The 12,473-nt window shown below is 46.2% G+C and overlaps 2 protein-coding genes across 3 annotated transcripts; both read left to right on the top strand.

Annotated features, from left to right (window-relative positions):
• Positions 1–792: 792 nt before the first annotated feature.
• Positions 793–4,280, top strand: LOC109784529 (uncharacterized). Its single transcript, XM_020343130.4, has 4 exons — positions 793–887; positions 2,358–3,446; positions 3,541–3,684; positions 3,773–4,280. Exons 2-4 carry the CDS (start codon positions 2,358–2,360, stop codon positions 4,103–4,105), a joined length of 1,566 nt encoding a protein of 521 aa, XP_020198719.1. The 5' UTR covers positions 793–887; the 3' UTR covers positions 4,106–4,280.
• Positions 4,281–5,281: 1,001 nt separating this feature from the next.
• LOC109784533 (casein kinase 1-like protein HD16) lies at positions 5,282–12,256 on the top strand. 2 transcript variants are annotated; one of them, XM_020343134.4, is made up of 17 exons: positions 5,282–5,526; positions 6,226–6,684; positions 7,515–7,640; positions 7,724–7,797; positions 7,878–7,947; positions 8,033–8,088; positions 8,167–8,238; positions 8,347–8,441; positions 8,620–8,686; positions 8,770–8,899; positions 8,988–9,203; positions 9,293–9,423; positions 9,945–10,119; positions 10,204–10,294; positions 10,855–11,012; positions 11,632–11,820; positions 11,933–12,256. In XM_020343134.4, exons 2-17 carry the CDS (start codon positions 6,271–6,273, stop codon positions 11,990–11,992), a joined length of 2,124 nt encoding a protein of 707 aa, XP_020198723.1. In that variant the 5' UTR covers positions 5,282–5,526; positions 6,226–6,270; the 3' UTR covers positions 11,993–12,256. The 2 variants fall into 2 exon arrangements, with proteins under 2 accessions (XP_020198723.1, XP_020198721.1); XM_020343132.4 differs by having other exon boundaries at positions 5,330–5,526; positions 6,218–6,684.
• The last annotated feature ends 217 nt before the right edge of the window (positions 12,257–12,473 follow it).

The raw sequence follows: 12,473 nt of genomic DNA, 5'->3' as shown, positions 1-12,473 counted from the left end.
CCTCTCCTTCCCCCTTGCTGGATCAAGAAGGAGGAGACGTCGCTGCACCGTACGTGTGTTGAACGCGGAGGTGCCGTCCGTTCGGCACTCGGTCATCGGTGATTTGGATCACGGCGAGTACGACTCCGTCATCCACGTTCATTGGAACGCTTCCGCTCGCGATCTACAAGGGTATGTAAATGCACTCCCTTCCCCTCGTTGCTAGTAGACTCCATAGATGCATCTTGGTGAGCGTAGGAAAATTTTAAAATTATGCTACGATTCCCAACAGGGTAGAGATGAAGGCCGGAGGGAGGGAAGAAAAAGGGGTGGGGGTGCGGCCGTGCATGGAGGAAGATGTGTGGCAGCCATGGGTCATGGAGTTCGGTGGCGGCGGCGTCTTCCGGAGTTCGGCGGCAGGGACTGAAACCGCCCTGCCCTGGAGAAGCGGCGACGGCATCTCCCGGAGTTCGACGGCTGCGGGATTCAAACCGCCCTGCCTTGCAGAGGCGGCGGCGGCAACGATAGATGGGATCGAGAGGACGGCGGCGGCGGTGGAAGGGGATCGAGAGGAACGCCGTTCCTTATGCGGGGTGGTTTTCTTGGGTGCGTGCGTGGGTGGGGTGAGGTGGGGCGGGGAGGTGACGAAAAAAAACCAGCGAAAAAACCAGTCGGAAAAAACCAGTCGAAAAAAAACCGGACAAAAGTGGGGGACTATTCAACCAACTCGTCCATTAAGAGTAGAGATTCCTTCTGTGATTGATGAATAAATCCCTAGTTCACCTAAGAAAAACAGGCGGGGGTGCGGCCTCGGATCCGATGGACACGGGCGCAGATCCTCCACGCCACCGCCGGCTCAGGAAGGCCTCCATCTCCGCACCGCCGCCGCCTACCCACACCCGAAACGGGTACGTACGGTGCCCATCCCTGTGATTTTTGCCGAATAGTTTCCCTGTGATTGCTCCAGCAGTACTGGTGCCGTAGGTAGGGGAAAAGCAGTTTGGTGTGTACATATTCTGCTACAGTTTTTTATTTTTTTACTATTTAATCTCTCAGTTTGTGTTTAAAATTGGGCAGCTAGAACACATGTTCCTGTCCATCTTTTGCAGCATAATGGAGTGCCTATGTATTAGTATAGTGCATACATGCTCTTGAAATTGTTGCGCCTGCTCCTGATTACCAGTCCCTGCTGGGCAGCGGCTGGATCGATGGTTGCCTTGCTTGGTTTGGCCATGCCTTTGCTGGTTCGGCTTCGGCCATGTGTAATTAGCATCTGTGAGCCAGCTGAGCAAGTGGCCTCGCATTCCAGCACCAACAAAGCCCCAATTCCTGCAGTCATGGATAAAGTCTAATCGGGCGTGCACAATCACATATTAACACAAAATTCCTGGGTGAATCACACAACAACAATTCTGACATAAGCAATCTCTGAAACCTGTTCGGTGACTATGTGACCATCCTTTAAAGCAGTAAACTATGGATGCTACAATCAAACATGCAAAAGACACGGTTTGATTGGGTAGAAGAAAGCAGTAAACTATTGGTGCTACAATCAATCATTTCGGCAGTGCAATAATCTGAGATCCATGCTAACGCAAAGTAAATTTCGGAAATATGGCACTGTTCTTGCATACATCCATACAACGAAATTGAGAAAGTAATTATAAAGGGGGAATTGAGAAGCGAAATGTGAAAAGGAAAAAAAGTGCTTGGATTGGGTCTTGGCGTTGGGTCTCGGGGATGCGCATGACCTCGGCCGGGGAGGTAGGCGGCTAGATCTGGGCAGAGAGGTGGGACGGAGTCGATACGGTGGCGGCGGGCTGTATGAGACGGCGGTGACAATTGATGCGGGGGAACAGGAGAGGGTGGTGAAGGAGACAGACATGAGAACAGAAGCATATTTCCTAGCGAAGAGGGGCACGAAGAAGATCGAGAAGCCTCGCTTTTGAGGCTTCCGGCTGCACACGTGAAATGGGAGGGGCTCCCCCTGGCAGCCACATAGAAGCTTTGCCTTAGGGATAGCTTAAGGCTTATTTGAACCATAAGCCATCCCACAAGCCGTCCGTAACCCGGTGGTAGATAGAGACAATGCAGTTTTGTGTGTATGTTGCTACTGATTTTCTCTCTTTTTAGTCTAGTCCATCTTTTGCAGCAGAATGGAGTACCTATATAGTATGATACATAGTTGCGCCTGCTCATGTCATTATTTAGGTTGAATAGGTGGACGCACTCTTTCATTTGTTTTGCTAGTTCGTGCACTATTTTTGACTAGTAATGTTGTTAATGCTTACTTTTAAGGCAAATTGCTCAGTTATCTGTTTATTCTATTTGGAATTCCCTGACTGTTCTTCATTTATGTCTCACCAAAATAAAACTAGATGCGTCTGAGCGAGGAACACAGCAGTTGCTGTGAGGACAAGATCAGCAGCTTACCTGACGAGATGTTAATCTTGATCATCGACAAGCTAGATGCACGGACAGCGATAAGCACCACTATCCTTTCGAGGCGATGGCGGGATCTTCCTACATACCCGCGCACATGTTATGACCTTACGGTTGATGACGCTCTCCCTCCACGGTACCACAGACTGAAGCAAATTGTGATGGAGGCTAAGGCAGGGTATGAGGCAGAGAAGAATGCACTGAAGTCGGACGACAGTTATGCTTCTAGAGACCAGTTATATTCCTTCAAAGACTGGAAGTGGAAAGTCCGTCTGCTAACACCCATCCTGCAACGTTATGAGCGTTTGGCCATGCGACGCTATGTTAAACGGGTGAATGCATTCCTTCTGGCCCCCAACAATGTTCAGCAACAGTCTATTCAGAAGCTGAGGCTTCAAGCCTGTGGGACGAGCAATTTCACTGACCAATGGATTACGGAAGCGATTGGCAGATGGGGCGTTGAAGATTTGGAGCTTGTCATTGACAACTCTTGCTGGCGCTATGACTTCCGGCTGTTGGATGGATGCAAAAATGTGCGACTGAAACGGCTTGTGCTATCCAATTGTTATCATCGTTTTGCACCCAACCCCTTGACGTTTCAGAGGCTCACATCACTTACTCTCTGCAAAGAAAGTTCACGTATGCCACGCGTTGATGATATTCTGAGAAACTGCGTGCAGCTGGTGGATTTGAGGCTGAAAGATTCTAGTGGTTGCCAACCTGCTTTTCATATCTTTGTTCCTAACTCAAAGTTAAAGAGTCTGCAATTGGACAACTACAACACTGTGGGTGTCTACCTGGGTTTGGTGCCTTATCTTGAAACATTTGCTTGTCGTGGTCAGCCAACTATACTACACTATGGCTTGGTGCCTCGACTTAGGCATGTGAGTTTGAACTTCTTGCAAACTGGAGATGACGGCAAGAATGATTCCTCCGGTAGCAACAGGACATATCGACTAAGCAAATTCTTTTTAGGGTGGCCGCCACCGCTAGAGTACCTAGTTCTGCAGTTAAGAGGGCGTCAGGTAAGTAGCTTTTCCTGAAATGATCTCTTTCTTATTGGTCATAACATTGCATCGGTACATAAGACAGCACTAAATTATCACTTCATTTATGCAGATGTGGATTGAACTAACCGCCATCCCCGACCAGTTCAATCATCTCAAGAAACTATTCATTGCAAACGTGCAAATGAACTGGGATACATTCTGGATTCTCCACCTACTTGCTGCCGCACCTGCCTTGGAGTCGCTCCATGTTCATGTGCGTTCATCCTACAATTTTGTCAAGCGCGGTACTTTATTTTTGGTTGGTTTTGAGAGATTCCTGAAACCAAGAATTCTGAATGCAGTTTGACAGCAAGTCAGAGAAGGCAACTGCTGGATCACTGAATGTGCAAGTGGAGCACCATCAGCAGCACCATCACCTGAAAGAACTCGTGGTCATCGGCTTCGGCGGGGCGGCGGGGCAGACAGGCTTTGTGAAGCAGATCATCCAGGCATCGCCGATCCTGGAGCGCGTCCGCCTGCTGGACGGGCACGTCGTGGAGGACGAAGAGCGGGAGCTCGTCGGCCTGGAGATCGTCCGCCGCATCCGGGAGTGGCACGAGCGCGAGAGATTGGAGGTGCTCGACGAACTGACAGGCGGGATCAGTTCGCCTCATCTCGAAATAGTTCTGGAATGACTTTTGGTAAAAGTGTTGCTGTGCCGGCGGTGGCCTTCCGTTCTGTAGGGCTTGTAGCTGTATGCCATGGCCTAATGATTATGTTATGCTGCCTCTAAAGATAGAACAACATGTGTTTGTATCGGGTATCTTGTGCTTTACTTTTGCTCGATTATCCAAAGGACGGACGGACGGATGCAGCTGGCTGTTGAGATGATTGATTCCGTGGTGCTCATGGTGTGGCTTGACTAGGCAAAATTACCACTTGGACGCCCAAAAGATATTTTTCTTTCCTTTCTGATAGAACCAAAAAGATATGCAGCATCCCTGATATTGTAGACTACTGCTACTTGTTGGACCTGAACAACAACTTGCTGGACCTGATATCACAACAAGCACTGGTTTAAATTCATATAGCTGGCCAAATTTTCAAAACCAGAAAAGACACAAACATGGTAAGTACACGGATGAAGTTTCAACACCGTCTATATGTTTACTCAAAGAGGATTTGTGGCACACGGGTGCGGGGGCATCGACCCCATTTTTGTTTTGGCCTTTGAGTTTCAATATTTTGTAAAAGTCCAAATTGAGTTTTGTTTCCATGCTCGTCTTTCTTGTGAGAGGGCTTTCGAATATGACTCATTTTGAGTACATTTCGACGATTATTTTAAAACTTTGTGCAGTTTCATCTGCTGAAACTTGATGCAAAGAACGACAAAATGTCCAAACACAAAGACACCGGTTCAAATTTACGCGAATAAATGTTTCCACACTACGAACATGTTTTTTTTATAAAAGTACACACTACCTAGTATAGGGCTTCCTCTGTAAATAAACATAAGAGCGTTTTCATAAAATAGTGATCTAAACACTCTTATGTTTCTTTACGGAGGGAGTACATGTTAACCAAGGATCCATTCAAATTCACACGGAAATTCATCGCTTCCTACGTGCCCGTGACATTTCCAGAAAGCCCTTGAAAATCCGCCCACGCAAATCCGTCTCCCCCTCCCCGTAAATTTAAACCTCGGGCGAAACGCTGGGTAGACCTCCGCGGTGCGCGCAGGCTGTATCCACCCCAGCATGCAACGACGCCATTCCCAGGTCCAGCCAGGTGCCCCCCACTCCCCCACCCCTCCCTGCCACCCGGGCCCACCCGTCGGCGACCGCGCCCGGGCCCACCCCCAGCTGCGTCAGCTGCTGCGGCACACCGAGCACCAGCACTACCACCCCCCTCCCTCCCCCAACCTACACCCTCCAGGACAAAGGCCCGAGACGGGAGCGCTCCCCCCACAATTCCTGGCCCCCGGTCGCGCGCCCCATCCTCCCTCCCCTCCCCCTCCCCCCCCCTCCGCACGGCCCCCGAGGCGCCGCCGCCGGCGCATCCGCACCCGCATCCGCATCCGCCGACCTCCCGTCCGTCCGTCGCCGGCGTCCCCGATGTAAGCCTCCCGCCGTCCCCTCCCCCATTTTGCACGGTTTTCTGTTTCCCAATCCGGCGGCGGCGGCCGGCGCCGTTCCTCGCGATCGGGCCGCGCGGCGGGCTCCCGGCCGCGATCCGATGGGGTTTCTCTGGTCCGATGCGTCCTCCGGCGGCCGATTCGCGCGCGGTCTTTTGCGTGTTAGGCTCGTGGGTAGGACGGCGCGTACGGCGCGTATTGTTTGTTGGATTTAGGAGCGATGCGTGCTCCGCGTGGGATTGGCGGCCCGCGGCTCGTCCCGGCGCGATTCGGCGCCCGATTGGCCGGAGCCCCGCGGCAAAGGCGGGATTTTTCTCCGCCGTGGGGGGAGATCCCCTTGTGGGGGAGGAGGCATCGGGCGACGGAGATGCCCGCCCGGCTCCCCTTTTGTGGTTGTGGTGGCATTCGATTCCGGCTAGAGGGCTGCGGTGGTAGGAACGCAAGCCATGTCTGCAGGACTGCCTCAAGGCCCCAGCGTTGATTCCTCCCCAGATTTTTGTCTGTCATGTCTGTCTGTCTCGGCTGCTCATGTTTGGTTTGGTTTGGTTTGCATAGGCATGGTGAAGGAGCAAGTTGTGAGCTGAGATTTTCATGTGTGTATGTATGAGTGCCTGTCACCGTTTCCTTTTACCGGTATTCATTGTTTTGTGTTTGGTTTCTTGTGCATGGGGAGATTGCCAGGAGCGCCGAGGGGTGTAACGGCACGCCGGGTTGCATGGACGGATAATGCCAGAGCTGCGAAGTGGTGTTCGGAGAGCTCGTCTGAGGTCCAGCAGGCTTGAAGACATCCAGGCTGCAGATCAGGTAGCCGCTCCCGTGTTGCCAGCTCCCAGGGGGAGGGGTGGGAGGCGTGGTGGTGGTGCAGCTGGCAGAGGCAACAAGAAAGCAGCTGCCACGGGAAGAGGAAGGCCAGCTCCAAAGGCTAGAGGAAAGAGGGTCGAGGCTATTGACTTGACTGACCAGCCTTTTGAGGACATCCCTGAAGCTATCGTTGGAGAGGCAGTTGCAGTCACCGCCCAGCAGGACCTTGCTTTGAACAAGGTAGCTGACAGGGCCGCCAACTTCAAAATGGAAGGTGCAAGTGGTGACAGACTTGCAGCAGCGGAAGATGAAGCCACGACGACGCCTGTGCCTGAGAGGGTATGACTTCCTGTTTTTCCCGTGCACTTCTTTACGTCGACTATCCTATTTCTACACTGATTACACAATTATTTCTTCCCATTCCTTTATGTTTGTTATGTTACTTGCTTATGATGTTAACTTTGTTTGGTAATATTTGTACCATCATGCGGAAATGCATTGTTCTTTTGTTGTATCATGCATACCTATCTATCTCTCCTTTGGCAACTAGTGTGTCCTTCTAGAAAAGTTCTCATGATGTAATAAGTAATAATCGATTGTTGTTCATCTAAAGAATGAACACGAAAAGCTAAGCATGTGCATCAGAGATCGTGTTTATACTTCCATGAGAGTAGTCAAGACTGAGTGGTTTTATTATGGTAGTTTTGTTTTGTAGCAGAAAGCAAACATCTAATAAGATATTGAAATATAGACCAGATGGACTTGAAAAGAAGAAACTAATTTCACATCCCTCTGTTCAAACAACATAAATACAGAAGTATTGTTGTTTTGGCTGCAAACCCAATCAATTTTCGTACTCTCTCTCTCTCTCTGGCAAAAACACTGCATGTTTGTCTTCCGCTGGGCATTGCTAATTATAGCAGAGTAACACACATTTCCTGAGTTCCCTAATTTGATGACTTTGCTGTGAATAGTACATATATATAGGATTGGTTTCCTTTTCACATAAAGCTTCAAGATAAAAATATGTTTCTCATTTTCTGTAGTGCTGTTTTATTTGCTCTCGTGGTGATAGTATTACTGATCCACCAATACAGTTTTGCATAGTAGAGTTCTGTTTACATGATATAAGCTCCTAAAAATCTGAATGTTATATCTAATTATTGCAGGTTCAAGTTGGTGGCTCTCCAGAATATATAACTGATAGGAAGTTGGGCAAAGGTGGATTTGGCCAGGTCTATGTTGGCAGAAGAATAACTGGTGGGGCATCTCGTACGGGTCCAGATGCATACGAGGTTTCTTTTCTCACCTGCCTCAGTTGGACACTAGAGTCTGCTTCGTGATCTAGTTGAATCTTATATGGATTAATATGCTGTAGGTTGCACTCAAACTCGAACATCGGAGAAGCAAAGGATGTAGTTATGGCCCCCCGTTTGAGTGGCAGGTTTATCAGTAAGAACTATACACAATCAGCCCTTTTTACATTTATGTTATTTTCTGTGGAGCATGGCATGCTAAACTTTCTGTGACAGGTCTCTTAATGGTTGTTATGGCATACCATCAGTCCACTACAAGGGTCGCCAGGGAGACTACTACATTCTCGTGAGTTCAACTATAGTTATGCACTACAGACTGCCTCTTAATACGATCTTTCATAGTCAATTCAACCTGCATTTCAAAATTTCAGGTAATGGATATGCTTGGTCCTAGCCTCTGGGATGTTTGGAATTCAATGGGACAGGCGTGAGTATTTTACCAATCTTTTCACCTTGTCAGCATGTTTTTATTACACCTTGCTGAAAGCACCAATATCCCGAACAGGATGTCTTCTCATATGGTTGCTTGCATTGCCGTTGAGTCCATATCAATCCTTGAGAAGCTTCATTCCAAAGGGTAATTTTCTAAAGCCATGTGTCTCTGTCAATGATCCTGGAGTCCATGGACATCATTCTCCTATTCTTTGTTGGTATTAACACTTCCTCTGCTTCCTATTATTGTCAGCTTTGTCCATGGAGATGTAAAGCCAGAAAACTTTTTGCTTGGTCAACCTGGATCACCTGATGAGAAGAAGCTTTTCCTAATTGATCTTGGTTTAGGTATGTTCTTGTTTAAGACAGTTTCATCTTAATATGTAGATATCCAGTTTCATATTTTCAGTGAACTGTGGCCTTCAGTCATAAGAATCGCTACATAATAGGATGTTGATGGTTTGACACATTTTATGCGCCACTATAACCTTTTTCATGTGGTTCTGTTAATATCTAAATTATGCAGCATCCAAGTGGAAAAAAGCATCATCCAGTCAGCATGTTGAATATGACCAGAGGCCAGACATCTTTAGGTTGGTTCTATACTATATTCTTTATGTGCAAAACTAAAAATTGTTCACCTATTAACTGACCTATTTCCTTTTATGATTTCCAGGGGAACAATTAGATATGCTAGTGTCCATGCTCATTTAGGCCGTACAGGCAGTAGAAGGGATGATTTGGAGTCACTAGCGTACACCCTTATTTTTTTAATAAGAGGAAGATTACCTTGGCAAGGCTTTCAGGTAGCCTTAGATGCGCTCATAAGAGTTTGACTAATAATTTACTGTTTGCTCTTGAACCCATGTTAATGTTAATTGCTTATTAATGCAGGGAGACAACAAGAGCTTTCTTGTATGTAAGAAGAAGATGGCTACCTCTGCGGATGTTCTGAGTTGTTTCTGTCCACCTCCATTCAAACATTTTCTTGAGATGGTCACTAATATGAAATTTGATGAAGAGCCAAATTATGCAAAACTTATTTCTCTCTTTGATAGTCTGATTGAAGTGCCTGCTTCAAGACCCATCAGAATTGATGGTGCTCTAAAGGTTTGTTCTGCTGTACCCAGTCTGTACCTATGCTCCGTCGTTTTTTTTTTGTATTAAAATTGATCATGCATCTGTTTTATGTATTGTAGGTTGGGCAGAAACGTGGAAGAATGGTTGTAAATCTTGAAGAAGAGGAACAGCCTAAGAAGAAAGTTCGGTTGGGGAGCCCAGCAACTCAATGGATTTCGGTTTATAATGCTAGGCGGCCCATGAAGCAGCGGTAATTGTCTTAAAATATGAATTTAGTGCAGAGTTCTTCATTCTTATGTCTGCTTGCCCAGATATTATTTCTTCTATGAATTCTCATTTCCTTGCCCTTGAAAAATTGGCCTGTTCTAGTGATTCAGGTGCCATTTAAACTGACATAAGTTGTCTCTTGCACACATTATTGGCCAAACTTAGCCTAGTACACCCTCCCCTCTCTTCCTGACACATAGTCAGCAGTCAACTGTGTTGTGGTGATTCATGTTGAACATGCGATTGTTCTCAGTGTGAACTCACACTTTGAAGTGTCATTTACCTTGTAAAAGCTGTGATGCGAATTACACTATTATTGATTTTTGTAACTGAACCATTCATGGTAGCTCTAGTGATGGAAGGGGCTTGGTTTGTGTTTATTATGATTTAAGCTTGTGAAGCTCCTGTTTGGTTACTCTCGCTTTCTTGAGCCTGAGATATTTATCGGTCAATTATTTATCATCCTTCGTAAATTGATGTATTGGTTATTTGTCCTTTTTACAGATACCACTACAATGTAGCCGATTCAAGGTTGCACCAGCATATAGAAAAAGGCAATGAAGATGGCTTGTACATTAGTTGCGTAGCTTCTTCAGCAAATTTTTGGGCTCTCATAATGGACGCTGGGACCGGGTTTGGTTCTCAAGTGTATGAGCTTTCACAAATTTTCCTGCACAAGGTGCGCCACGGTCTCTGTCCTCGCTAGTTGGAATTTTGATAATCCAGAATCTTGATGCTATATTGTTTATGACTTTTTATATAGGATTGGATTATGGAGCAATGGGAAAAGAACTTCTATATAACAGCAATAGCTGGAGCAACCAATGGAAGCTCATTGGTTGTGATGTCCAAAGGTTTGTAAATTACCTGTTCTTTCTTGGCAACTGCTCATTTGTTGAAACTGCTCCCTTTGGTGAAGATCGCACGTTTGACAGAGAACTGCTATACGTATAACACGAACTAGTATGCTTTTACTGATGTATCACATAAATGTTTGAGCACATAACTTGTGATCAGAGTGAGGAAAATTACTATATTAGATCATCTGTACCAAATCTATACCTGATTTTATCGTATGTGCAGTCGTTCCCTTTTAAAAATGAGCAGTTATCTGGAAACTAACATTTAGCAGAACCTCCAAGCCACCAAGGTTATGATAGAGGTCATCAGAATTGGTGTGTGGAGGTTGCCACAGCATTGTTGGTACAGGATACATCAGTCTGTCCTTGGTCACTGTTCTGATAAACTAGCGCTGAGCAAACATTGTTACTAGTTTTCTGTTTTTAATATTTACATACGAAGTTAAACAAATTATCAGCATCTGTCTACTGTCTAGATCCTTGATGTTTTGTATAGCCCGCTGTTCCCTTTTCCGTGATTTATACATGTAATCTGATCTTCGATATCATTACAGGAACTCCGTACACACAGCAGTCATACAAAGTCAGTGAATCTTTTCCTTATAAGTGGATTAATAAAAAGTGGAAAGAAGGTTTTCATGTAACATCCATGGGTACTGCTGGGAACCGTTGGGGAGTTGTCATGTCGAGGAATGCGGGCTACTCTGACCAGGTCAAAACACATGCTGCACTTCTTTGTGATAAATTATTTGAAAATATAATTTTCATGAATTTGGTGGTCCCTCACGTATATAATTTCTCATGTGTTTAAACATACATTTGACGACTGCATATGTTATAAAAAAAGAGGAAAAACAATACTTCACATATGTCTCCTTTTCAGTTCTGTAGATCTCTGCAAGCTAAACTCTTTTGAAAATTTAGATGGTTCACATCTGAAACCAGCAATTAGAGCATTGCATGTAAAATACTCCCTCCGTTCCTAAATATAAGTCTTTGTAGAGATTCCACTATGGATCACATACGGATGTATATAGATGCATTTCAAGTGTAGATTCACTCATTTTGCTCCGTATGTAGTCAATAGTGAAATCTCTACAAAGACTTATATTTAGGAACAGAGGGAGTATCTACTTGTGAAAGCATATGCTGCTCTTCAAGGTTGGCTTCAGTTAACCTTGGAGAACTGGGTTCTGTACCGTTTTGATGAGTAATTATGTAGAGTTGTGCCAAGTCTGAATTTTCTTACATATAGGTCATAAGGTGTGGCCAGTGTGGTGTTGCCACATAACCGACCAGTGATGAAACTGAATCTGTGTTGCAACCTGCAGGTTGTAGAGTTGGATTTTCTGTATCCAAGTGAAGGACTCCATCGGCGATGGGAGAGTGGTTACAGAATAACTTCATCCGCAGGCACACCTGACCAAGCTGCTTTTATCTTGAGCATACCAAAGAGGAAGCCACTGGACGAGACCCAGGAAACCCTTCGAACTTCTGCCTTCCCCAGTAACCACGTGAAGGTACATCGTGCATTTTTGTCTGCCAAACTACAAGGACATGCAAAACCATATGTGTCACATGTGCTGATTAGTGCCTTTACTGAACCTAACCTTGGTAACCGAAATTTTTCAGGAAAAGTGGGCGAAGAACCTGTACATCGCCTCAATCTGCTACGGGCGAACCGCGTGTTGACGGCGTACTTGAGCTCGTTGGCGAAATCACCCGAGTTTTATGACTGGAGCCAGAAGAGAGTTCGAGACGGGACAAACTCAGCGTCAACCTTATTATCTAGGTTTCGAGCGCAATTGGCTGGGCACTGGCACTGGCCCGGCCTCTTTTGGTTGGCGGCACGCTATTCTAATTGTAAAGAATCTCGCGAAGATCCTTGGTGTTGTTGTATCAGTCCTCATCGGATGGATATGAACCTGTTGATAAGCGAAGGTCATATTATTGGCAGATTTGCTGTTGCTCATTTTCGCAGCTCTCCTGTAGCAATATCCTATGTGACGAGATGAAGCTGCAGTGGTTGCTGTCAGTCCATGATGCAACTTTTGCTAACAGACTCCAAAAGGTTTGGCACACAGCACAGCACACCTGGATCATGATTCAGTTGCTGTCAATCCATGATGCAACCTTTGGTAACCGACTCCAAAAGGTTTTGGTACACAGCACA

The sequence above is a fragment of the Aegilops tauschii genome, chromosome 5, assembly GCF_002575655.3.
Source record: "Aegilops tauschii subsp. strangulata cultivar AL8/78 chromosome 5, Aet v6.0, whole genome shotgun sequence".
NCBI classification, from domain to species: domain Eukaryota; kingdom Viridiplantae; phylum Streptophyta; class Magnoliopsida; order Poales; family Poaceae; genus Aegilops; species Aegilops tauschii.
The sequence above is the reverse complement of the archived record's forward strand: the minus strand, read 5'-3'. Positions and strand labels throughout refer to the sequence as shown.